Source organism: Oryctolagus cuniculus, chromosome 5 (genome assembly GCF_964237555.1).
Source record: "Oryctolagus cuniculus chromosome 5, mOryCun1.1, whole genome shotgun sequence".
Classification (NCBI taxonomy): Eukaryota; Metazoa; Chordata; class Mammalia; order Lagomorpha; family Leporidae; genus Oryctolagus; species Oryctolagus cuniculus.
This window is the reverse complement of record NC_091436.1, coordinates 133,106,026-133,129,602: the sequence shown is the minus strand read 5'-3', so window position 1 is coordinate 133,129,602 and position 23,577 is coordinate 133,106,026. Positions and strand designations below refer to the sequence as shown.

Genomic DNA, 23,577 nt, shown 5'->3' with positions numbered 1-23,577 from the left:
ACCTTTTTTCTTGTTACTATTCCCTAAATCAACGCAGTACAGCATCTATGTACACTGTATCAGGTGTCGTAGCAATCTAGAGAAGAGCTCGGGTGTGAGGAGTGCTCGTGTGCAGGCTCTGGGTAAACACTGCACCATTTTATCGGGGGACTTGAACATCTCTGCATTTTGCGTCTATGGAGACCCTGGAAGCAGTCCCCGGTGGGTACCCAGGGTGACTGTCTATGCGAGGCATAGGTCTGTCACTGCTGCTTGTACAAAGAAGCCCCGGAAGGCACCTAACAAGCTAATAAGCATAACTGAAATGTGGGGAAGAAAGTAAGAGTGGCTTTTTTACTGTAAACCTTTTTATATCATTCTGATTTTCGAACCATATGAAAAAGTGCCTACCTCAAAAGAATTAAAAAATAAATAAATAAATAAAAGGGAGTTTTGGAGTCTGCTCCAGGCCAGTTGGCCATGACCTAGATGATGATGGAGATTCACAGACTGAAAAAACCGGAGCCACGAAGGCGATGCGTGGGTCTTCAGCGGCACAAATCGTGGGGAACCCAGGCAGGAAGGCAAGGGCTCCCAGCTTCACAGAAGAAATACGCACCCCGGGTTCATGCTCAATAATGTAACAACATTTATTTCTCTGTTAAAGTTAGTAGTTCTTAACAAGATACACACGTGGAACTTTTAACTCTTAACAACAAACTTTCTTAACGGATGTGGTTATTTTAACAGGGGAGTGAGGGACTGTGGGGCAGACAGACAGGTTAAAGGGGCAGAAGCGAATGAGTAACACACACCCAAGCAGCAAAGGGCCTAGCACTCAGAGCACGCGGCCACGGCCGAGAGGAACCCGGTACAGGTTTGTGCCTCGTGATGAGCTCATAGCTCCTCTGGCCCTGCAGTTCAGGTTTCTAGAAGGCAGGGCTGCTGGCCAGGGTCCACACAGGCCCAGTTGGAACAGAGCAAGCCTGAAGGAGGAGCAGCAGAGCAGACAGGCCTGTGGGCAGGGCTGGGAGAGGTGGGAAAACGTGGAAGTGATCCGGGAAGCCAGGGTTGGGGCTACCTGGGAGCAGGCTGGCCAACCGTGGGGGGCGGGGCTCAGGCAGGGGAGTGGGATGTGTCTGAGCCCCCCCAGCTTGCACTGGAGTGTTGGCCACAGCGAGTTCCAGAGAAGTAGGAGCTGGGACTGCAGGGAAGTGGAGGGGTATATGGCTGAAAAGGACGGGGAGAAGATGGCCCTGCAGGTCCGGACACAGGCAACGAGGCTGGGGCCACCAGGTCACTGTTGGGCATGGCACCTGGGGAGAGGCCCAGGACACAATGCCCGCCTCCGTCATCTTGGGTTTGATGATGGGGTCCTATTTCATCCACAGGAAGAAGAGCTCAAGGGGAGCCAACCAGGGGCCCTGAGACCAGTCAGGCGCCTGTGTCTCCTGGGTCCCTAACCACTCCACGGGCGATCACACGCTGTTCTGGTGGCTGCTCAGCCGGTCAGGCCACAGCTCCCCAACAAGGCGGGCGGGGGCCGACAGGGACGGGCGAAAAGGGAGGGGGACCGAGAAGTCTTGCTCCCGTCTGCGCCTGCAGGATCCACATTTCTCAGAAGGCGGAAGGCAGGCCGAACGTGACGTGGACCTTTCTTTTTACAACAAATGGTCATTCCAGAAGAAGCGCAGCAGCACCTGAACTCTTCTGAAGAAAAATAGGACAAAACGAGGCAGGGCATCCCTGCCATCCAGCGGAAGAGCCTGTTTTCAGAGAGAGGGAAGAGAGTGTTAAGAAAGCAAAAGCAACCAAGAAACCCGAAGTTTAAAGCAATAGACAACAGCGGCTCCATCCTGGGCTGCTCCGTGAGTGGCACGAGCCGAAGGGGCTGAGCATTGCAGGCGTCCCGGCCTCTGTGTGGCCCGCTGAGTTCTCCCGCGGTGACCACCAGCCATTTGCGCACTCTGGCCAGCGACAGCCAGCTGCTCCTCTGTCCCCAACCCCCATGACGTTTAGGGAGGCCTCCCCAGGAAGCCAGCAGGCTTTCGAGGGTATAGAGCAGGCGTGGGTGGATGAAGGGAATAAAGTTGCAGGTGACAAGGCTCACCGGAGCAGTGAGTTAGCGCCACTGTTTTCCTGTGGGGACATCAGGAGGAGGAGGCTGAGGGGCAGACCCAAACGCGGTCCCCACTGGGCAGCCGCATGTGGCTGCTATGCCCGGGGCTCTTCCGTGGCGTCACCTCCCTCACGAGGACTGCAAGGCCCTCTGCCTGAGCCGTTCACGTCCACGTCACGTTCGGCCTCCTCCCATTCCCTCTCTCATCTTCAGCCACTCCAGCCTCCACGCACGCCAGGCCCGCTCCTGCCCCAGGGCCTTTGTTGCCTGCCTGCCTCTGATGTCCCCACTGCCATGTCCCCCATCTCTTCCCAGGTTTTCCTCAGAAATCACCTTCTCCAGGACGCCTTCTCCTCACTCCTTTTCCTCAAGATCGCAACCCTGGGACCGGTGCTGTGCCGTGGCAGGTAAAGCCGCCACCTGCAGTGCTGGCATCCCATTTGGGCGCCGGTTCTAGTCCCAGCTGCTCCACTTCCGATCCAGCTCTCTGCTATGGCCTGGGAAAGCAGTGGAAGATGGCCCAAGTCCTTGGGCTTCTGCACCCACATGGGAAGACCTGGAGGAAGCTCCTGGCTGCTGGCTTCAGATCAGCACAGCTCCGGCCACTGTGGCCAATTGAAGAGTGAACCAGCGGATGGAAAATCTCTCTCTTTCTGCCTCTCTTTCTCTTTCTGTGTAACTCTGACTTTCAAGTAAAATAAATAAATCTTTAAAAAAAAATATTGCAACTCCCCCCCCCCCCCCGGCATCTTCAGCCTTGTTTGCTTTTTTACCAAAACAGCCGCCCCCACCTGATCCCCTCAACCCTTTGTCTCCCTTATGAACTCTGAAATCGGGCAGCTTTGTCTTTTGACTGCTGCCATATCTCCAGCACTTAACCAGGGCCTGACGCACAGCAGGTGCTCAACAAATATTAATTCACTGACTGACTGAATGAATGAGAAATCGTTAGCAGCAAGCTCAGCAATCCAGATTATGTTTTGCCAGGACTGGAAATCGTTAAAGGAAAACCAAATGCATTTCCTCCCGGTGTGGCAGAAGAGAAAAGAGCCTTGCACCCTTAAGTCCAGCTTTGTCACTTAGAAGCTCAGTGGCCTCAGACAGGTTACACAGTCTGTCTGACACTCAGCTTCTCCTGAAACACCCATGATGTAATTCACAGGACTGTTGGGAGAACTAAATTGTTCAGTCATTCTTAAGGGACAGGCGTTTGGCATAGCAATTAGAACACACACAGCCCGCATCCGAGTGTCTGGGTTCAAGGCCCAGCTCTGCTCCAGATCCCAGCTCCTGGCTCACACATGCCTTGAGAACAGCAGGTGTTCTCTCAGGTAGTTGGGTTCCCGCCACCCACGTGGGAGACCTGCATTGAGTCCCTGGCTCCTGGCTTCAGCCTGGCCCAGCCCTGGCTGTTGTAGGCATTTAAGGAGTGAACAAGCTAAGGGAGATCCCTTTCTCTCTCTCTCTCCTTCTCTCTCTCCCTCTCTCCCTCTCTCCCTCTCTCCCTCTCTCCCCCTCTCCCTCTCCCTCTCCCTCTCCCTCTCCCTCTCCCTCTCTGTGTCTCTGCTTCTCAAACAGGTAAGTTGGGGCGGCTGACATTGTGGGGCAGCAGGTTAAGCATCAGCTTATGCTGCTGCCATCCCATATCGGAGTGCCAGTTTGAGTCCTGGCTGCTCTGCTTGCAATCCAACTTTCCACTAGGGGAAGGCAGCAGATGATGGCCAAGTAGTTGGGCCCCAACATCAACATAGGAGACTTGTTTGGAGTTCCTGGTTCCTGGCTTCGGCTACTGCAACCATCTGGGGAGTGAACCAGAGAAGGAAAGATTCTGTGTGTGTGTGTGTGTGTCTGTTGCTCTGCCATTCAAAGAAATAATAAGTATTTTTAAAAATAAATAGTAAACTTGGCCGGCGCCGCAGCTCACTAGGCTAATCCTCTGCCTTGTGGCGCCGGCACACTGGGTTCTAGTCCCAGTCGGGGCACCGGATTCTGTCCCGGTTGCCCCTCTTCCAGGCCAGCTCTCTGCTGTGGCCATGAAGTGCAGTGGAGGATGACCCAAGTCCTTGGGCCCTGCACCCCATGGGAGACCAGGAGAAGTACCTGGCTTCTGCCATCGGATCAGCGCGGTGCGCCGGCCGCAGTGCGCCGGCCGCAGCGGCCATTGGAGGGTGAACCAACAGCAAAGGAAGACCTTTCTCTCTGTCTCTCTCACTGTCCACTCTGCCTGCCAAAAAAATAAAAAACAAAAATAAAAATAAATAAATAGTAAACTTAATAAGTGAATGTCTGTTTCCCTTCCCTTTTTCTAACAAACTAAGAAAAGCATTCCTGTATCAATCAGGGTCGCAGAGGAAGCAGATGGCACAGTCGAATTAGGATAATGCAGGGAGGGGAAATGAGAGACTGCCGATGGAGGCGTGGGGAAACCACAGGACTGTGCAGGCCCCAGGGCTGTTTACGGCAGAATTGTAGCAGCTCCTTGGAGAAAAATGCCGCAGGCACCGCATTTAAGACCCCAGAGGCAACGAGAAGCCCGTGTTAGAACACATTTTATACTTAGAAAAATGACAGGCCCCAGATTTAAAAGAAACAAAACAGGTGCTTGAACAAAAATCCCTGCGAGAGAACAAAAACCATAAACAGTTGAGGAGACAGAAATAAAAGGTGGCGAGCTCCTTGCTGGCAGTGTCCAGGGCAGACTGGCCATTTCTGCGAGAGCATGCGCAGCAGGAAGACTTCCAGAGTCCCCGCGACAGCCTGGCTAAGCAGGCACCAAAGGCAAACAGTGAAGCCCTGTTCCCTGCCAGGCGTGACATCCCGCAAAGGCGCTCACAGTTTTAGAGCCAAACACAGGAGGAGCTTTCTGAATTACCATTATTGTTTACTGGTTTGTTTATTTATATGAGAGGCAGAGTTACAGAAAGAGGAAGAGACAGAGAGGTCCTCCATCTGCTGGTTCACTCCCCAAATGGCTGCAACAGCCGCAGCTGGGCTGATCCAAAGCCAGGAGCCAGGAGCTTCCTCCAGGTCTCCCATGCAGGTGCAGGGGACTAAGCACTTGGGCCATCTTCCACTGCTTTCTCAGGCCATGCAGAGAGCTGGATTGGAAGTGGAACAGCTGGGACTCAAACAGGCAGAGGCTTAACCTACTACACCACAGCACTGGCCCTGGGACATGATATCTTTAAAAGTCTGGGTTGCAGCCAGGTTTATAAAATATTGCAAGAAAAGCTGGAACAGGCTAAGGTCAGACACATAGATCCATGGAATAGAACTGAGAGTCCAGAAACACACCCTCACGCTCACAGCCAATTGACTTCCAACAAGGCTGCCAGGAGAAGCCAATGGGGCTTTTCGATAGTGGATGCTGGGACAGCTGGATAACCACATTAGAACAAAAAAAAGAGTTGTATTTATAACTCAAGCCATATAGAAAATATAGAAAAATTAACTTCAAATGGATCAAAGATCCAAATTTAATAACTAGAACTATAAAGCTCTTAGAAGAAAACATAAGAGTAAATCTTCATGACCTTGAACTAGGCAATTATTTATTAGATACAACACCAAAAGCACTAGCTACAAAAGAAGAAATAGATAAATTGAACTTTATCAAAATTAAAAAGTTTTCTACTTCAAGGAACATCATCCAGGAAAGTGAAAGGACAACCTACTGGGTTGGGCAAAATATTTACAAATCACTTAACTGACACCTGGAATACATAATTAACTTCTTCAAGTCAGTAATAAAAAGACAAAGCTGTATCTCTTGTCCAAAGAAAAGATGTGCTTGGCTAGCAATCGGGAAGATGCAAATCAAAACCACAGTGAGATACCACTTCTCACAGCCCAGGCTGGCTGTGTTCACAGGCAATGATAAATGTTTTGACCAGGAAGCAGAAAACCAGAACCCTCCTGCACTGCTGCTGGGCCACAGTCCAAAACGGTGCAACCACTTTGGAAAACAGCCTGGAAGTCCCCTAAAATGAAACATAGAGTGGTCACATGACCCAGCACCTCCTTCTCTAGGTGTATTCCCCAGAGAGTTAAAGGCATGGGGGCCGCACTGTGGCACGGCGGGTTAAGCCAACTCCTGCAACACCGGCATCCCACATGGGCACTGGTTTGATTCCCGGCTGCTCCACTTCCAATCCAGCTCCCTGCTAATGTGTGTGGGAAAGCAGTGGAAGATGGACCAAGTGCTTGGCCCCTGCCCCTACATGGGAGACCTGGGTGGAGTTCCTAGCCCCTGGCTTCAGCTTTTTTTTTTTTTTTTTTTTTTAAAGAACTTTGAGTGAAATAAGCTTCACCAAAAGGCTATATACTGTGCTGCTCTACTTACATTAAATGCCCCAAATATCTCTGTCTCTACATTTCCCTCTCTGTGTAACTTTGCCTTTCAAATAAATAAATAAATCTTTAAAAAATAACAATTGGGGTCAGCGTTGTGGCATAGTAGGTAAAGCCACCATCTATGATGCTGGCATCTCATATGAGCACCAGTTCGTGTCCCAGCTGCTCCACTTTCAATACTAATAGCTCCCTGCTAATAGCTTAGGAAAAGCAGCAGAGGATGCCCCCAAGTTCTTGGGTCTCTGCTACCTATGTGGGAGACCTGGATGAAGCTCCTGGATCCTGGCTTTGGCCTGGTCTAGCCCTGGCCATTGTGGCCATTTGCGGAATAAACCATCAGATGGAAGATCTCTCTCTCTCTCTCTGTAACTCTGAGAACAAATAAACACATCTTAAAAACAACAGAACAACAACAACAATAATAATAGGGGCCATTGCTGTGGCACAGCAGGTAAAGCTTCCACCTGCAGTGCCGGCATCCCATGGGAGTGCTGGTTCAAGTCCTGGCTGCTCCACTTCCAATCCAGCTCCCTGGTAAATGTGCTTGGGAAAGCAGTGGAGCCTGGCCCAGGTGCTTGAAGACCAGATGGAGTTCTAGGCTCAGGCTTCTGCCTGACCCAGCCCTGCTAGTTGCCATCATTTGGAGAGTGAGCCAGTGGTTGGAGGATCTCTCTGTCTCTGTCTCTCCCTCTCTCTCTATAACTTTGTCTTCCAAATAATAAATCTTTTTTTAAAAAATGCCCCAAATAGGCAAATGAATAGAGACAGAAAGAAAATTGGTGGGGAGGACACAGGCTCACTGAGGACAGCGTGGAGGCAGTGATGGGGATTAACAAGAATCCTCACCGGCCGTGAAGTTAAGGGAAGAAGCTGGGTTCTGAGGCACAGCCAGCCCTCCACCATGGGCCGCCATGCAATGGTTCCTCCTCTGTTGCCCACTGCAGGTTGTTCTAGAGGAAAACTAGGCTAGCTGTGGGTGTCATCACCCCCAAGATTTCAAACAGTAGCCTTTTAGTCTTTCCTAATTCCCTTATCATCTCTAACCATAATCAGAAGTCCCTGGGGGCGGGACTCGAGCCACAGCCTTCGGGTTGGTTTAAGGAGGGGAAGCCAGAGCTAAGGCACAGCTTCTGCTCCAACTGCACATTAGATTCACCCCGGGGAGCTAGGAAAATGCCAATTACATCAGAATGTCCCAGAGGTGGGCCCAGGCATCTCTAGTAGCTAAAACTCCATAGGTAATTCTAATCCTACTGTGAGAGGGTGCATCAGTTTCTCCCTAATTGATGTGCACACGGATCCCCTGGGCCATGTGCAAAAAGGCCCATTCTGGCTTGTGACTTCCTGGTGGTGTGGGCAGGATTTTGAGCATCTAACCAGGTCCCTGGGGATGCTGCTGCTGCCAGTCCACGAATCACAGCGAGGGTAGCAAGGATGACAGCAAACGCTGGCCTTGACACAGGCTCACGATTTTTAGATCTGCTGATTGTGTGTGGCATTGTTGGTCCCAGAGCTCTGACCACTCCTGGGCACCTTGGCCACGGGGCAGCAATTGCTTGCTGTCTTTGCTCTTTCCTCCCACCTGACAGGCCCTTGCTGGGAAAAAGGAAGTCTCACCTCTTGAACCATCCTGTGATTGATGCTGTCCCCAATGAGTCTCAATTGTATGGCCAACTTCTGAATTATCTCTTCCTGGTGATGGTTCTGGCCGATGCTATTCTCTTTGGGCTGAGAAGGGGGGTTGTGATCTGCATTGACAGGAAAGAGTTTGAAAGAGAAAACTCTATTAACCATGGGTAAAATGATTCACCACTAGTTACTGAAAACTACATCAGACAATGAGAGAGATGAAACCCAATCAAGAAAATAATTATCAAAAGGCAAAACCTGGGAGCATGGTAGTTAAAACCCCATTTGGGACACACGCATCCCATATTAGAGTGCCTGGGTTCAGTCCTGCTTTCTGCTAATACACACCCTACGAGGCAGCAGGTGATGGTTCAAAAAGTCAGGACGCTGCCACTCATATGATGGGAGACCTGGACTGAGTCCCTGGCTCCCAGTCTCAGCATGGCCCAGCCCTGGCTGTTGTGAGCATTTCGGGAGTGAACCGCAGATAGAAGTTCACTTGCTCTCTCTCTCTTCCTGTCAAATAAAATAATCTTTTTAGAAATTAAAACTATTTATTTATTTATTTTTAAAGATTTACTTACTTATTTTTTTATTTATTTGACAGATAGAGTTAGACAGTGAGAGAGACAGAGAGAAAGGTCTTCCTTCCGTTGGTTCACCCCCCAAATGGCCGCTACAGCCGGCACTGCACTGATCCGAAGCCAGGAGCCAGGAGCCTGGTGCTTCCTCCTGGTCTCCCATGCGGGCACAGGGGCCCAAACAACTGGGCCATCCTCCATTGCCTTCCTGGGCTACAGCAGAGAGCTGCACTGGAAGAGGAGCAACCGGGACTAGAACCCGGTGTCCATATGGGATGCCAGCGCCACAGGCAGAGGATTAACCAAGTGAGCCACAGCGCCAGCCCCACTTACTTATTTTTGAAAGAGTTACGGAGAGGAGACAGAGAGATCTTCTATCCACTGGTTGGCTCCCCAGATAGCCACAACAGCCAGCACTGGGCCAGGCTGAAGTTAGGAGTCAGAAGCTTCATCTGGGTCTCCCACATGGACCCAAGGCAAGGACCCACACACTAGGAATGTCCTCTGCTGCTTTTCAGAAGGCCATTAGTAGGGAGCAGGATCAGAAGTGGATCAGCCTGGGGCCGGCGCTGTGGCGTAGCAGGTAAAGCTGCTGCCTGCAGCGCTGGCATTCCATATGGGTGCCAGTTCAAGTCCTGGCTGCTCCACTTCCAATCCAGCTCTCTGCTATGGCCTGAGAAAGCAGTAGAGGATGGCCCAAGTCCTTGGGCCCCTGCACCCGTGAGGAAGACTTGGAAGAAGCTCCTGACTCCTGGCTTCGGATTGGTGCAGCTCTGGTCATTAGTGGCCCACTGGGGAGTGAACCAGCAGGTGGAAGACCTCTCTCTCTCTCTCTCTCTCTGCCTCTCCTCTCTCTGTGTATCTCTAACTTTCAAATTAATTAATTAATTAATTAATTTAAAAAGAAATGGATCAGCTAGGACACGAACCCGGCACCCGTATGGGATGCTGGTGTTGGCAGCTTTACCTGCTGTGCCCCAGGACCTTTTATTTTTTAAGGCCTGCCCTCAAAGCGATGGGCATTTGGTGCAGTGGTTACAACACTGCTTGGAATGCTCACATCCCACATCGCAGTGCCTGTGTTAGAGTCCCAGCTCCACTTCCAATTCCAGCTTCCTGTTAATGCACACTGGGAAGCAGCAGATGGCGGCTCAAGTGCTTGGGTCCCTGCCACCAGTGTGGGAGGCCTCGACTGAGTTCTCAACTGTTGGCTTCAATCTGGTCCAACGAGAGCTATTGCATGCATGTGGGAAGTGAACCAGGTGACAGGAGATTCTTTCTCTCTCTCTCTCTCCCTCCCTCCCTCCCTCCCTTTTTCTCTGCCTTTCTAATATATTGAAAATTTTAAAAAAAATCAAAGAGCCCAGGGTAAGAAAGAAAAATACACAACTTATGATTTACTAGGTTAGAGCAAGAGTGAGGTTTGCACAGAGGGGCCAGGAAGATGTCCCAAAGGAGCTGACAGCTGAGCTGAGTCCTGAAGTTTGAAGGATGGCCAGGAATTATCCAGGAGGGGCCAGCGCTGGGGCTTGGCAGGTGAAGCCATGGCCTACAATGCCAGTATCCCACTTGGGCATCGGTTTGTGTCCCAGCTGTTCCACTTCTGATCAAGCTCTCGGCTATGGCCTGAGAAAGCAGTAGAGGATGGCCCAAGTCCTTGGGTCCCTGCACCCACGTGGGAGACCTGGAAGAAGCTCCTGGCTCCTGGCTTCAGATCAGCTCATCTCTGGCTGTTGCAGTCATTTGGGGAGTGAACCAGCAGATGGAAGACCTCTCTCTCTCTCTCTCTCTGGTTCTACCTCTCTCTGTAACTCTGCCTTTCAAATAAATAAAATAAATAATAAATCTTTTTTTAAAAAATTAAGCGCCTGAGGTAGGCACTTGGCCTACAGCATATGGCCTGGATTCAGCATCCAACTCCAGCTTCCAGTTAATGTGGACGCTGGGAGGCAACAATGATGGCTCAAGTAATTGGGTCCCTGCCACTCATGTTGGAGACCTGGACTGAGTTCCTGGCTCCACGCGGTAGCCCTGGATACACACTTTTTTAAAATATTGAGCCTTTACACTGAAGTTGGATCTACATTAAAAAAAAAAAAAAAGTAAGTAAACTTCCTGATAATGGGAGGTTGTGTCTGGGGTTCTGTCCATTTACTTCATAAAAGTTAACGTAAAATGGGTTGAGAGCTCTGCTATGGCCCACCTGCATATGGCATTACTTGCTAGCTGAAGAGAGCTGGTGCCCCTGCCCTGTGACATTCGCACACCAAGACAGCGACACCATCATATTACAACATTGTAGCCAGAGAATATTCAGGTCATATATTGGAGGCAAGTGAGAGTCTTCTGACAAGATCATCAGACTGAAGGAAATAAGGGTCAAAATTGGCATTATTTTTGAAGAGTTGGATTTTGAATGTCCAGAGGACAAAAGTATCCCACCTAATACAATAAGGACTACTGAAAAGTTATGTGACTATATAAGCACACATGGTTCTGAAAATAAAACCTGAATCTAAATGGCCTCGTAAGAAATTTGGACAGAAGTCTCGTGTGTAATCTCTACTTAATTCCTTTGTAAGGCAGATCATCCTCCCAGTGTTGGAGCCTTCCGCCACGGCTGTGTGGCGAGGGCCCTGCAGGGGCACCAGTGCCAGCTGTCCTGGTTGCCTTCAGGGAAGTTCCTAAGCAAACCTGCTCCAAATCGGTGTGCAAGTGTCTTCCACAGCCACTTATAATGTAAATATTATATTGTCTCCTGTGCTGGTCCTCCTGCATACTCCCGATTTCATTCACTGAAAATGGGAGTTGGGTGACTTCTGGCTCAAGATTGGCTTCTCCTCCCTGAATCCCCTCCAAGACATCACCAAAATGGAGTAGAAAAAAGAAAGCCAAAACACTGAACAGGATGGGAGTCCCAGCCAACAGCAGATGAGTGGGCTGTACACGTTTCTGGAGGCAGGAAGCAGGGATAAGATGTGGACAAGTGAATCAGGCAGAGAAAAGTCCAAGGACCCATCTCAGGGGCTCCTGAGGCTTAGAAGCCTGTCTATCCCACGGAGACTGGGAGGCTGCGAGGGGGAGAGAGATGTGCCCCTTACAGGAGGGCTGATGCGGGAACAAGAGCCCCGCCTGGCACCCTTGGCACCCCCAGCCCAGTGTACTCAGCACAGATCGCAGGCACAAAAGCCCCAGAAGAGTCAGTCTTCTGCTAGCACTTAAGATTCCAGCTGAGATGGCCACATCCCCTGTCAGAGTGTCTGGGTTCCAGGCCCCACCTAAGCTACTGGCTCCAACCGCTTGCTGATGCGAACCCTGGGAAGCAGCATGTGATGGCTCAAGGAGTAGGATTCTCAAGTAGTTGGAGACCTGGCTTGAATACCTGGCTACACGGCTTCAGCTCAGCTCAGTTCCAGCCATTGCAGATATTTCAGGAGTCAATGGTAGGCAGGTAGATGGAAGCTCTTTCTGTCTCTCTACAACTCAAATTAAAAAACAAACAAGGAGGGGCCAGCACTGTGGCTCACTTGGTTAATCCTCCACCTGCAGCGCCGGCATCCCATATGGGCACCAGGTTCTAGTCCTGGTTGCTCCTCTTCCAGTCCAGCTCTCTGCTGTGGTCCGGGAGGGCAGTGGATGGCCCAAGAGCTTGTGCCCCTACACCCGCATGGGAGACCAGGAGGAAGCACCTGGCTCCTGGCTTCGGATCGGCGCAGCGTCGGCTGTAGCAGCCATTTGGGAGGTGAACCAACGGAAGGAAGACCTTTTTCTCTGTCTCTGTCTCTCTCTCTCACTGTCTAACTCCGCCTGTCAAAAAAACAAAACAAACAAAAAAACAGGGGGCTGGTGCTGTGGTTTAGCCCATAAAACCATAGCCTGCAGTGCCGGCACCCCTTATGGATTCAATTCCTAGCTGCTTCACTTCCAATCCAGCTCTCTGTTGTGGCCTTGGGCCCCTGCACCCACCTGGGAGACCCAGAAGAAGCTCCTGGCTTCTGGCTTTGGATCGGCCCAGCTCTGGCTGTCGTAGCCATTTGGGGAGTGAACCAGTGGATGGAAGACTTCCTTTCTTTCTGTATCTCCCTCTGCTTCTGCCTCTCTGTAACTCTGCTTTGCAAATAAATAAACAAATCTTTAAAAAACAAATAGAAGAACAAACACAACTCCCAAGATGATTCCAACCTGCAGCCACAGCGGAGGATCACTGACCTAGAAAACGGGAAGACATGGTCAGCTGAACTTTTCCTTCTGGGAAAGGGAGAGTGAAATGCGGTGGGGGTGAAGGTGAGGGGCTGGATGCAGACTTTGCACTCAGTCAACAGAGATCTTTTAGAGGGCCTGTGTGTTCCAGGCACTGGTCCAAACCCTTTGTCACCGTAAGCTCTCTGTACTAGCTGATTTGTCCCCATAGACATGAATTGCTTTGATTCAAAAAAAGTTTAAAGCAGCAACAATGCAGGGTCATTACCCAAATTCACACTTTTAAATACACTGGGCACCCAACAGGATCCACTTCTGCCTGGGTGGAGAGGTCAGCCACCTACACAGGGTGACACGGCTGGAAACAAAACACCTTTCAGGGGAAGTGGTCAGGCTGTGAGCTGACTGGGCAAAGGTGAGGGCCCTGGGGAGCACCCGCCCCACTTCCACCGCCATACACACCCGCAAGGCCCCCCAGCTGCGTCTCAAAGGTCCCACCAGAGCTCCTGGACCCCAGCACAGAGTTAAGAGTGGCGAGGAGATAGTGTCAGGGAGGGCCAGAGTCCCAGCACATGGATCCGCCTCAGTTATGGGTAAGCCTGTAGGTAGCCTACACGGTAGGTAAAATACATGGCCTTTGGATCAAAATGCAACTCCACTGCCTGTCATTTGAGTTCTCTATTGTTGTCTGCAAGAGTATCTTGAAACATACACATATTGGGGCCAGCATTGTGGCGCAGCAGGTTAAGCCACTGCTTGCGATGCCGGCATTCTATATCAGAGTGGCGGGTCCGCTTCCAACACAGCTCCCCGCTAATGTGCCTGGGAAAGCAGTGGAAGATGGCCCCAGTGCTTGGACCCCTGCTACCCACGTGGGGAACCTGGATGGTGTTCCAGGCTTCCAGCTTCTGCCTGGCCCAACCCTATTTGGGGAGTGAACCAGCAGGTGGAAGACCTCTCTCTCTCTCTCTCTCTCTCTCTGTAACTCTGCCTTTCAAATAAATAGTCTTCTAAAAATACACATATCAATGAGATTCCCCCCTCACCAGCCATCAGCAGAGAAGAAATGATGACACCAGTAAGGACTAGAGCTCACCCAGCAGAGAAGGAAGGGAACGGAGTGGGGAGACCCTCCAAAAACCCCACCTGCTTCAAAATGGGTCTAGGGGCGGGCCTGCCTGTGCTAATCAAAAGCATATTGATCTGCAGCTGTTAGTTCAACAGATTAACTGTCACCTGGGAAAGACAAACTCCAATATCTGCATTAGGAAAATGAAATATAAATTGGATAAGTTTCAAAAATGGACATTGGAGGGCTGATTTTGGCACAGTGGGTTAAACAGCCTCCTACAATGCCAGCATCCATGTAGGTGCCAGTTTGAGTCCTTGCTGCTCCACTTCAGATCCAGCTCCCTGCTAATGCATGCTGGAGGGCAGTGGAGGATGGCCCAAGTCCTTGAGCCCCTGCACCCATGTGGGAGACCCGGAAGAAGCTCCTGGTTCCTGACTCCTGGCTCATCCCTGTCCATTGTAGCCATTTGGGGAATGAACCAGCAGATGGAAGACATCTCTCTCTCTCTCTCTCTCTCTCTCTCTCTCTAATTCTGCCTTTCAAATAAATAAAACAAACTGGAGCCAGATATCAAACCTAGGTACCCTGATGCAGGATACAGGTGTCCTAACCAATCTTATCTGGTAGGCCAGACACCCATGCCAAGAAAATATATTTTCTTTTTTTTTAAACTTCTATTTAATAAGGGAAATATATTTTCTAAGCAAACACTTACAGCACTTCTAATGTGTCAACCACTGTTATAAGGCGTTTACAATCAATAAATCAATTCTTGTTTGTTTGTAAGTACAGTTCTCAAATTTTAAAATACCTCAGAAATTTCAGAATTGTGGCTATGTCGAAAAATACCTTTGTTCTGAGCAGACAGTATGTGGAAATACTTAGGGATGAAATGAAATGATTTCTCACAAATGGCTTAGCAAAAAAAAATCTGTGTGCATGTGTTCACAGGTGTGTAGAGAAAGATGGAGAAAATAAGTCAAATGTGGCAAAACATTAAACAAAAAAAGCGAGTCCATGTGAAGTGTTTGATTAGCTATAGACTCACTGTTGCAAATTTCTGGAGATTTAAAATTTTCCAAGACACACATTGCGGGCAGAAAATGTACCACAGAACAGTCTTAATCTACAAGTAAAGCTTTAATTCACGTCTAATCTCTTTAGGTGGTTTCTCAGAGCCCTTAGAACGTAAGTGAAGTCACTCATCCAGCCGCCTTACTCTTCTCGACAACAGTCTCTTCATCTGACCACAGCTTATCTTCAAGGGTTTCTTGAAAACTCCTTTCCCTAAGATACCTTTTCAGTCTTCCAAAAAGAATGTGATCTCTCACTTTGAACGTGTGCAGCACTTTTTAGCGCTCTACATTTTGTGATCATTGTATGCTTTTTATTATATTCACTATATAATGCATATTAATTATATATGCCAACATACTTCCCTATTTAGATGTACTCTATCTACAACAATAATCACAGGTTACAGCAAGACACTCCCTAAAAGCTAGGAATTAAAAGGAAAGACGTGTCTTCTGGGAACTAGGAGGCGAGATGGACGTATGCCCAGTGGGAGAAGGGCCGTCCGGGCAAGAGAAGCTGCCAGCTCCCCCTGCGCCTGCGCCCCTCCCCTCCTGGGGTGTCCGTCCTGGGTTACACCCGGGAGAAACGTCCTCTGATTTCCAGGGGAGGCCCACGTCCCGTTACGGCGTCTGGGCCTCCTCATAGGACTTAGGGCGCCACACTGAAGGCTTCTAAGTGCGTCTGCCTGCCCCGTGCCGTCTATACCAGACCCCACGCGCCAGGAGGGAAGAACCTGCCTTGTGCCCCTTCCTATCGATCACGGTCACCGTTCTGCCCACCCCGCACGGCGGTGGCGGCAGGGCCAGCCTTGACCCACCCTCCGGTCCCTTCCCTTCCCTTCAGGGACGCGTCAGAGGGGCTGCTCTGGGCTTCCCACCTCCCTACCCAGCCCTCGGCTCTTCTAAGAAAAAGTGGCTTCAAGTTCCCCGATCAGAAAATGAACGTATTTCCCCCGCCCCGAGTTAACGTTTCTCTGTGTCGATTTCCCCAAAGTAAGAAATCCCGGCTTTAGCGAGTCATTTTCCAGGCATCGGACGGCTGGTGATTTCCGTCGTGGGTCTCAGTGTCACAGCCCGGACAAAAGCCCCCGGGGGACGAGGCCGCCTGCTCAGCACGAACTGTGCCTGGGCCCCTCCTCAGGGAACGTTTTGTAAGGTCGCCTGCTACGGAGCGCTCTCTGGCCGGACCCCGGACGCGTGCCTGGGCGTGCAAAGTGCGCGCTCCGCCGGTCGGCCCGGGTCGGCCCGGGTCACGTGGGCCGGCTGCGACCAATGGGGCGCGCGCACCGCGGCGCGAGCGGGGGCGCGCGCGATGCTCGCTCCCGGCCGCCTGGGCTGGGTCCCGGGAGCCGGAAGCCGGCGGCCGGCGGCGGGCCTCCGGCACGGGCAGCAGACGGATTTCGCGGCCCAACCTTCCTCCCGTGTGTCTGTCCCCTTGTGTACTGAGTTAATGCCCCTCCTGACGCCGTCGTGACGGCACGGTGCCCCTCTCACAGCGCCCCCCCCCAAGCCTGCAGCCCCCACCTCACCCCACCCCGTGACTGGAGCGAAATCGTGAACTGTGAGGGGAGAACCGCGCGGCTGCCGGAATAGGGGCGCCAGCGGGGTCCCCACATGCAAGGGGCCTCCCCTCGGAGGACCCCCGTGCTGCTGCTCGGCCGGCGCCAGTGGCCGCTGGGCTAAAGTCGCAGTCGCAGCTCAGCCCGTCCACGGGCGCGCGGACGGAGAGCAGGCTGTTCCAGGCTGGGCGCGCCCTCGCTCGGCCTCCGAAGCGAAGCCGTAGGTAGGAGAGCGAGTTAGGTCGACCTGGCGACGCCAGAGAGCCGTCGGCTTCCCGCGGAATCAGGCCGCGGTGGTGCGGCGAGTGTGAACGCGCCAGGGCCACGGCAGGTCGCTGCAGCTGTGCGGGGCCCCTGCGCGTTCGCGGGGTGGGCTGTACGGTGTGTGCAGCACCTCGGGGGCAAAGGCCGAGAAACGCGCGCCCCGGAGGTGTTCTTAGGCGGCAGAACCTCAGGCTTTGAGAAATAGCTGTTGACTCTTGCCAACCAGGTAAAAGTCAGGAATTGGGGGTCTTCGCTAAAGGTGGTTAATGGCCACATCTGTGGTGGGCGAGCAACCGCCGGGATATGTGACATTTCCACTTTCTCAGTCGCATGTTAAAACTGCATAATAGTTGAAATTCATGTTAATAGTGCCTTTCGGGGGCCCAGCATATACTGAATCTGAAAGCAGAAGACTATATATAAATTGAACCCCAACACTTTCCTTTTAATGCTCCTCAAAATATACATATTTTAATTTTCCAGCATTTGGGAACATAGAGGACTCACACATTTTTGAAAACATTTTTTTTTTTTGCAAAAAATAATGTCTCTCCCCTAACAATGCAGAAATGCAAATATCGTCGGGTCAAGTTTAAAGACACATTTTTATTAAAAGTTGAATTTGATCTGTGTTGGCTAACTTGGGAATCATCTTAATGAGTTACCACATCAATAATTCAGGGCTGACAGAAACCAAGAGATTTAGAACCGTGAAGCAAAGTCACTTTTAGATTTTTTTGCCAACTAAGAATTTGAATGAATAAATTAACCACTATTTTCTTACAACTAACTTTTAAATAACACTTGCATATTTAGGTCCAAATTTAGGTCCCTAATACTGAGAAAAATACGTGCTAAATGTAATCTTTATTTTAGTTTAATGCAAAAAAAATCTTACCTGGATTCCTTGACATGGCTGGAGCTGGCCTGGAGCTGACAAGTTGGGTCATGTATGCCTTCTGAATACTATATTTTGCCCACTGTGATTTGCAACAATTTGTTACTTTGGGAGATGGATTCAGAGCTTCTGTAGGTTCATAAACAATGCTATGGTGTTTTTTCTTCTTCATGCTTTTTCCCTGTTGAAAAATATATTTTGAGAGCATTTTCTCCATTTCTCTGTAAAATATTTGAAATGTTAGATGAATATTGATGTTTTAACAGCATGGCCAGTGTTTATTCCACGTGCAAAAGGGCTCTGTATTTGGGTGGTAGGTGGAACCAGCTGATCCCTGAGGTCCTTTTCTATTTAGTTCTTCTTTCTAGGTCACTTGGTCTTTAGGTCTGCTGCACCACCACCCCACATCCTCATCTCCCATTAGTTTTTCTTTATCTTTTCCAGAGCCTCATTCCATTGGGGGGGGTGGGGGTTAACACACAGAAAGAGAGGTAAATTAGCTTGGCCAAAAGAAAAATAGATCAAGAGGCTGGCACAGTGGTGCAGCCAGTTAGGAGCACTGGTTTAAATTCAGGCTACTCCACCTAGGATCCAGTTCTGTGCTAATGCACCTGGGAAGGCAGTGGAGATTGGAAGACCTGAATGGAGCTCTAGGCTCCTGGCTTTGGCTTGGCCCAGCCCTGGGAAGTGAACCAGAGGATGGAATATCTTTCTTTCTGTCCCTGCCTCTCTCTTTGTCATTTTATTTTTCAAATAAGTAAAATAAATCTAAAAGAAAAAACAAAAAGGTCAACACTTAGAGGGGTAGGGAGGGGTGGGGGTAGAACACATTGTGTGTCCCGGGGAGATTCTGATTTGCTCTCTTTCACCCTCCCCAACTCCCCCAGCCCCCACCAGGCCCTCTCTGATCTTACAGCGCCAGTCCAGTGGGAGAAAATTTGAACCAAGACTTATTCTCTTCCTGGGCATTTAATTCTCTTGGCTTAAAGGTTGGCCATGAGTTCAACTTCCTCGTCTATCTTTCAAAACTAAGCAGTCGCCGAAAGGGAAAGAAAAGGTGAGAGTACACTCTCTCTCTCTCTCTGCCTCTCAAATACATTAAAAAAGCAATTTTTAAAAGACAAGTGAACCAGGCCGGCGCCGCGGCTCACTAGGCTAATCCTCCGCCTAGCGGCGCCGGCACACCGGGTTCTAGTCCCGGTTGGGGCGCCGGATTCTGTGCCGGTTGCCCCTCTTCCAGGCCAGCTCTCTGCTGTGGCCAGGGAATGCAGTGGAGGATGGCCCAGGTGCTTGGGCCCTGCACCCCATGGGAGACCAGGAAAAGCACCTGGCTCCTGGCTCCTGGCTCCTGCCATCGGATCAGTGCGGTGCGCCGGCCGCAGCGCGCCGGCCGCGGCAGCCATTGGAGGGTGAACCAACGGCAAAGGAAGACCTTTCTCTCTGTCTCTCTCTCTCATTGTCCACTCTGCCTGTCAAAAAAAAAAAAAAAAAAAAAAAAAGACAAGTGAACCTCCTAAGTAATTTTGAATTCTTGTAGCTACATTAAAAAGAGTGGGAACAGTGCTGTGAATAAGGATTAAGCCTCTGCGTGCAGCGCTGGCATCCCATATGGGTGCCCCGTTCTAGTCCCGGCTGCTCCTCTTCCAATCCAGCTCTCTGCTATGGCCTGGGAAAGCAGTGGAAGATGGCCCAAGTCCTTGAACCCCTGTACCCACGTGGCAGACCTGGAAGAAGCTCCTGGCCCAGCTCCGGCTGTTGCAGCCATTTGGGAAGTCAACCAGCAGGAGGATGGAAAACCTTTTTCTCTGTCTCTCCCTCTCTCTATAACTCTACCTCTCAAATAAATAAATAAGTTTAAAAGGGGGGGGGCAAGTGTTGTGGCAGGTTAAGCCCCTGCTTGGGCTATCTACACCCCATTTCAGAGTTTCTGGCATCAAGTCCTGCCTCTGCTTCTGATTCAGCTTCCTGGAAGGCAGCAGATCATGGCCCAACTACTTAGGTCTGCCACCCACATGGGAGACCGAGATGGAGTTCCAGGCTCCTGGCCCAGAACTATTTGGGGAAATGGGATTTGCAGATGTGATTAAAGTAAAACCCTTGGGGCTGACGCTGTGGTGTAATAGGGTAAGCCTCTGCCTGTGGCACCATCATCCCATATGGGTGCCAGTTCATGCCCCAGCTGCTCCTCTTCCGATCCAGCTCTCTGCTTATGACCTGGGAAAGCAGTGGAAGATGGCCCAAGTGCTTGCGCCCCTGCACCCACCTGGGAGACCCAGAAGAAACTCCTGGCTCCTGACTCCTGGCTTTGGCCCAGCCCAGCCCTGAACATTCCAGACCTTTGGAAAAAGAACCAGTGGATGGAAGATCTCTCTCTCTCTCTCTTTCTCTCCCTCTCTCTTTTTCTCTCTCCCTCTTTTCTCTCTGTAATTCTACCACCAAATAAATATTTAAAATATACATAAATCCTCTATTAAATACCAGGCACTGCACTAGATGTAGCTGTGAGCAAGAGAGAACACGGTCTCCCGCCTTGTGGAGCTGCCAGTCTAGAAGGGAAAATGCAAATACACTTAATTGGAGCCAGGAGGATACAGACCTAACCCAGTGTGGGTGGTCAAGGACTCATCTAAGAATGCTGTTAAGGTTGGGATCTAAAAGAAGACTCAGAATTGGCAGGCGGGAAGATGAGGCAGGAAGGAGGGTGTCTGGGAGCTGGAACACCAAGTGCAAGCTTTTCAAAAGCAGTCAAGAATTCAAGGCATTTCAAGAACCAGAAATGAAAACAGTAAGGACTTTCCCATCAAGACAGCCAAGATCTTCCCCATTCCACCCTTTCAAAAGTCACCCAGAAATAACAAGAAGGGGAGAAAGCACCCAGAAACACCCACTTGGCCTTTACCGAGCTGGGGGTCACCCCAAACCACAGGGGACGAAATGGGAAACGGATGGCGCTAGTGAGGGAGGTGGCGGATGGAGGGAAGGTCAAGCTCCTCGCAGGAGGAGCCGGGCAGGCCACCCTGGGGAGCCCTGGAAAGACGCAGGTGTACGAGGCCAGTGAAGTGCAGAGGAAGGTTCAAGGAATTGAGGTGGATGCTTCCGAAGAGAGATTTGTTTGCATACGCTTTAATAAGTCATGAACTCCCTGCCTGCTCCATCTAATGGCCTCAAGTTACTACTTTTACCTCCAGAGGAACCAGGAAATGTCACCTCTGAGAATTCTAGGCATCACTCAGACTGAAAGTCCTGTATCTTAACTGAAAAGGGAGGAATCGGCTAATGCTGAAAAAGAAAACCCAGGCTTCTTCCCCCTGCTCAGACACAGGACTTCCCAGCCAGGTGACACTCTCTGGTAGAAGTAGAAAGGTGGGTGGGGATGTGGGGGAGGTGCTACTTCTGGGAGAACATGAGCCATGCCAGAAAAACAGCCACGGACTTTTGAAAGTCTCCATTCAAAAAGCCTGCAGTAAATTTCTTCAGTTGACCAGACTCAAACATACACTGTCAGAGACTCCAAATAAATCTTAGAGCACTTCTTAAAATACAAATGGACAGGGGGCCGGCACTGTGGTGCATCGGGTTAAAGCACCGGCCTACAGTGCCAGCATCCCATATGGGCACAGGTTCGAGCCCTAGCTGCTCCACTTCCAATCCAGCTCTCTGCTGTGGCCTGGGAAAGCAGTAGAAGATGGCCAAATGGCTGGCGCCGTGGCTCACTAGGCTAATCCTCCGCCTGCAGCACCGGGAGGAGGCACCTGGCTCCTGGCTTCGGATTGGTGCAGCGCCGGCCGTAGCACCATTAGGGGAATGAACCAATGGAAGGAAGACCTTTCTCTCTGTCTCTCTATCACTGTCTAACTCTGCCTGTAAAAAAAAAAAAAAAAAAAAAAAGAAGAAGAAGATGGCCCAAGTCCTTGGGCCCCTGTACCCACGTGGGAGACCCAGAAGAAACTCCTGGCTCCTGGCTTTGGATCAGCTCAGCTCTGGCCATTGTGGTCATTTGGGGAGTAAACCAGCAGATGGAAGACCTCACTCTCTCTCTGGCTCTACGGCTCTACCTCTCTCTGTAACTCTGTCTTTCAAATAAATAATCCTTTATATATATATAAATATAAATGGACAAAAGGGCCTGTTTTAGAAGCACTGGGTTAAGGCACTGCCTGCGACGCCAGCATCCCATATGAGAGCTGATTGGAGTCTGGGGCTGTTCAACTTCCAATTCGGCTCCCTGCTAATGTGCCTGGGGAAGCATAGATCACCCAAGTCCTTGGGCCCCTGCACCCATGTGGGAGACCTGGAAGAAGCTCCTGGCTCCTGGCTTCAGCTTTGCCTAGTCCTGGCCATTGTGGCTATTTGGGGAGTGAACCAGCAAATGGAAGATCTCTTTCTTTGTAACTCTGCCTCCTAAATAAATAAATCTTTAATATATGTATATGTGTATATATATATATATATATATGGACAAAAACCCCAGACACCAGAGGAAAGCCTTCAACATGAAATAAAGTAAAAAGCTACAACGTGGGAGAATTGGGGCAGGGGAGACAAGGAATCATGGGAAACAGATAATTCAGGGAGCATACAAATACTTGAAAGAAGCTAGGATATTGGCCGGCACCATGGCTCAATAGGCTAATCCTCCACCTAGCGGCACCGGCATACCGGGTTCTAGTCCCGGTCGGGGCGCCGGATTCTGTCCCGGTTGCCCCTCTTCCAGGCCAGCTCTCTGCTGTGGCCAGGGACTGCAGTGGAGGATGGCCCAAGTGCTTGGGCCCTGCACCCGCATGGGAGACCAGGAGAAGTACCTGGCTCCTGCCTTCAGATCAGCGCAATGCACTGGGCATGGCGGCCATTGGAGGGTGAACCAATGGCAAAAGGAAGACCTTTCTCTCTGTCTCTCTCTCTCACTGTCCACTCTGCCTGTCAAAAAAAAAAAAAAAAAAAAAAAAAAAAAAAAAAAAAAAGAAGCTAGGATATCATCGGAGCAATGCCATGCCCTTAGGCGTTACCATTTCCCTCATGATGGTCGGGCTCTCTGGCTGCTGTGTCTCGCCAGCACCACAAGCGAATCATACCAGAAATTGCTAGCCCAGGAAAAGTTCAAACTCCAAAATGCCACATACAGTTTCTGCTGAATGTGTATCGCTTTTGGACTACCATAAGGTAAAAAAAAAAAAAAAAAAAAAAAAAAAAAAATCCAGTCAAACCATCGTAGGTCAGGGGCCACCTTTATCAATGATTGATTTTAATTAAAGATTTATTTGCTTATTTGAAAGGCAGTTACAGAGAGGCAGAGGCACAGAGAGGGGTCTTCCATCCACTGATTCACTCCCCAAATGGCCGCAATAGCCAGAGTTGCGCCAATCCGAAGCCAGGAGCCAGGAGCTTCTTTCTGGTCTCCCATGCAGGGACCCCAGCACTTGGGCCATCTTCCACTGCTTTCCCAGGCCATAGCACAGAGCTGGATCGGAAGTGGAGCAGCCGGGACTCAAACTGGCACCCATATGGGATGCTGGCACTGTAGGCAGCAACTTTACCCACTACACCACAGAGCCAGCCCCAACAGTGATTCTTAAAAATTATGTGCCTGAACTAGTTTAGTGAAAATTAAAAAAATAATTTTTAAAAGAAGCAAGACAAAAGAAAATGTGATTGGAGAATAGTAGGTAAGTGGCCCCAGATAAGAAAAGATCCACAGGCAGACGCCACTGCTGCAGGGTCTCATACCCTGCTAAGGGTTTTTGATTTTATCGTAAGAGAAATGGGAAACCATTAGTGCAAAGTGGGGAACATCTAGCCCGCAGGCCGCATAAAGCCAGCGAAATCATTTGGTCTGGGCCAGGCCAAAGC

At 50.3% G+C, this 23,577-nt stretch overlaps 1 protein-coding gene across 1 annotated transcript; it reads right to left on the bottom strand.

The window, feature by feature from the left end:
• Positions 1-627: 627 nt before the first annotated feature.
• Positions 628-17,915, bottom strand: PXT1 (peroxisomal testis enriched protein 1). The gene is made up of 3 exons (XM_008263255.4): positions 17,731-17,915; positions 8,069-8,199; positions 628-1,745 (listed from the first exon to the last, which is right to left on the bottom strand). Exons 1-3 carry the CDS (start codon positions 17,900-17,902, stop codon positions 1,641-1,643), a joined length of 408 nt encoding a protein of 135 aa, XP_008261477.3. The 5' UTR covers positions 17,903-17,915; the 3' UTR covers positions 628-1,640.
• Positions 17,916-23,577: the final 5,662 nt, after the last annotated feature.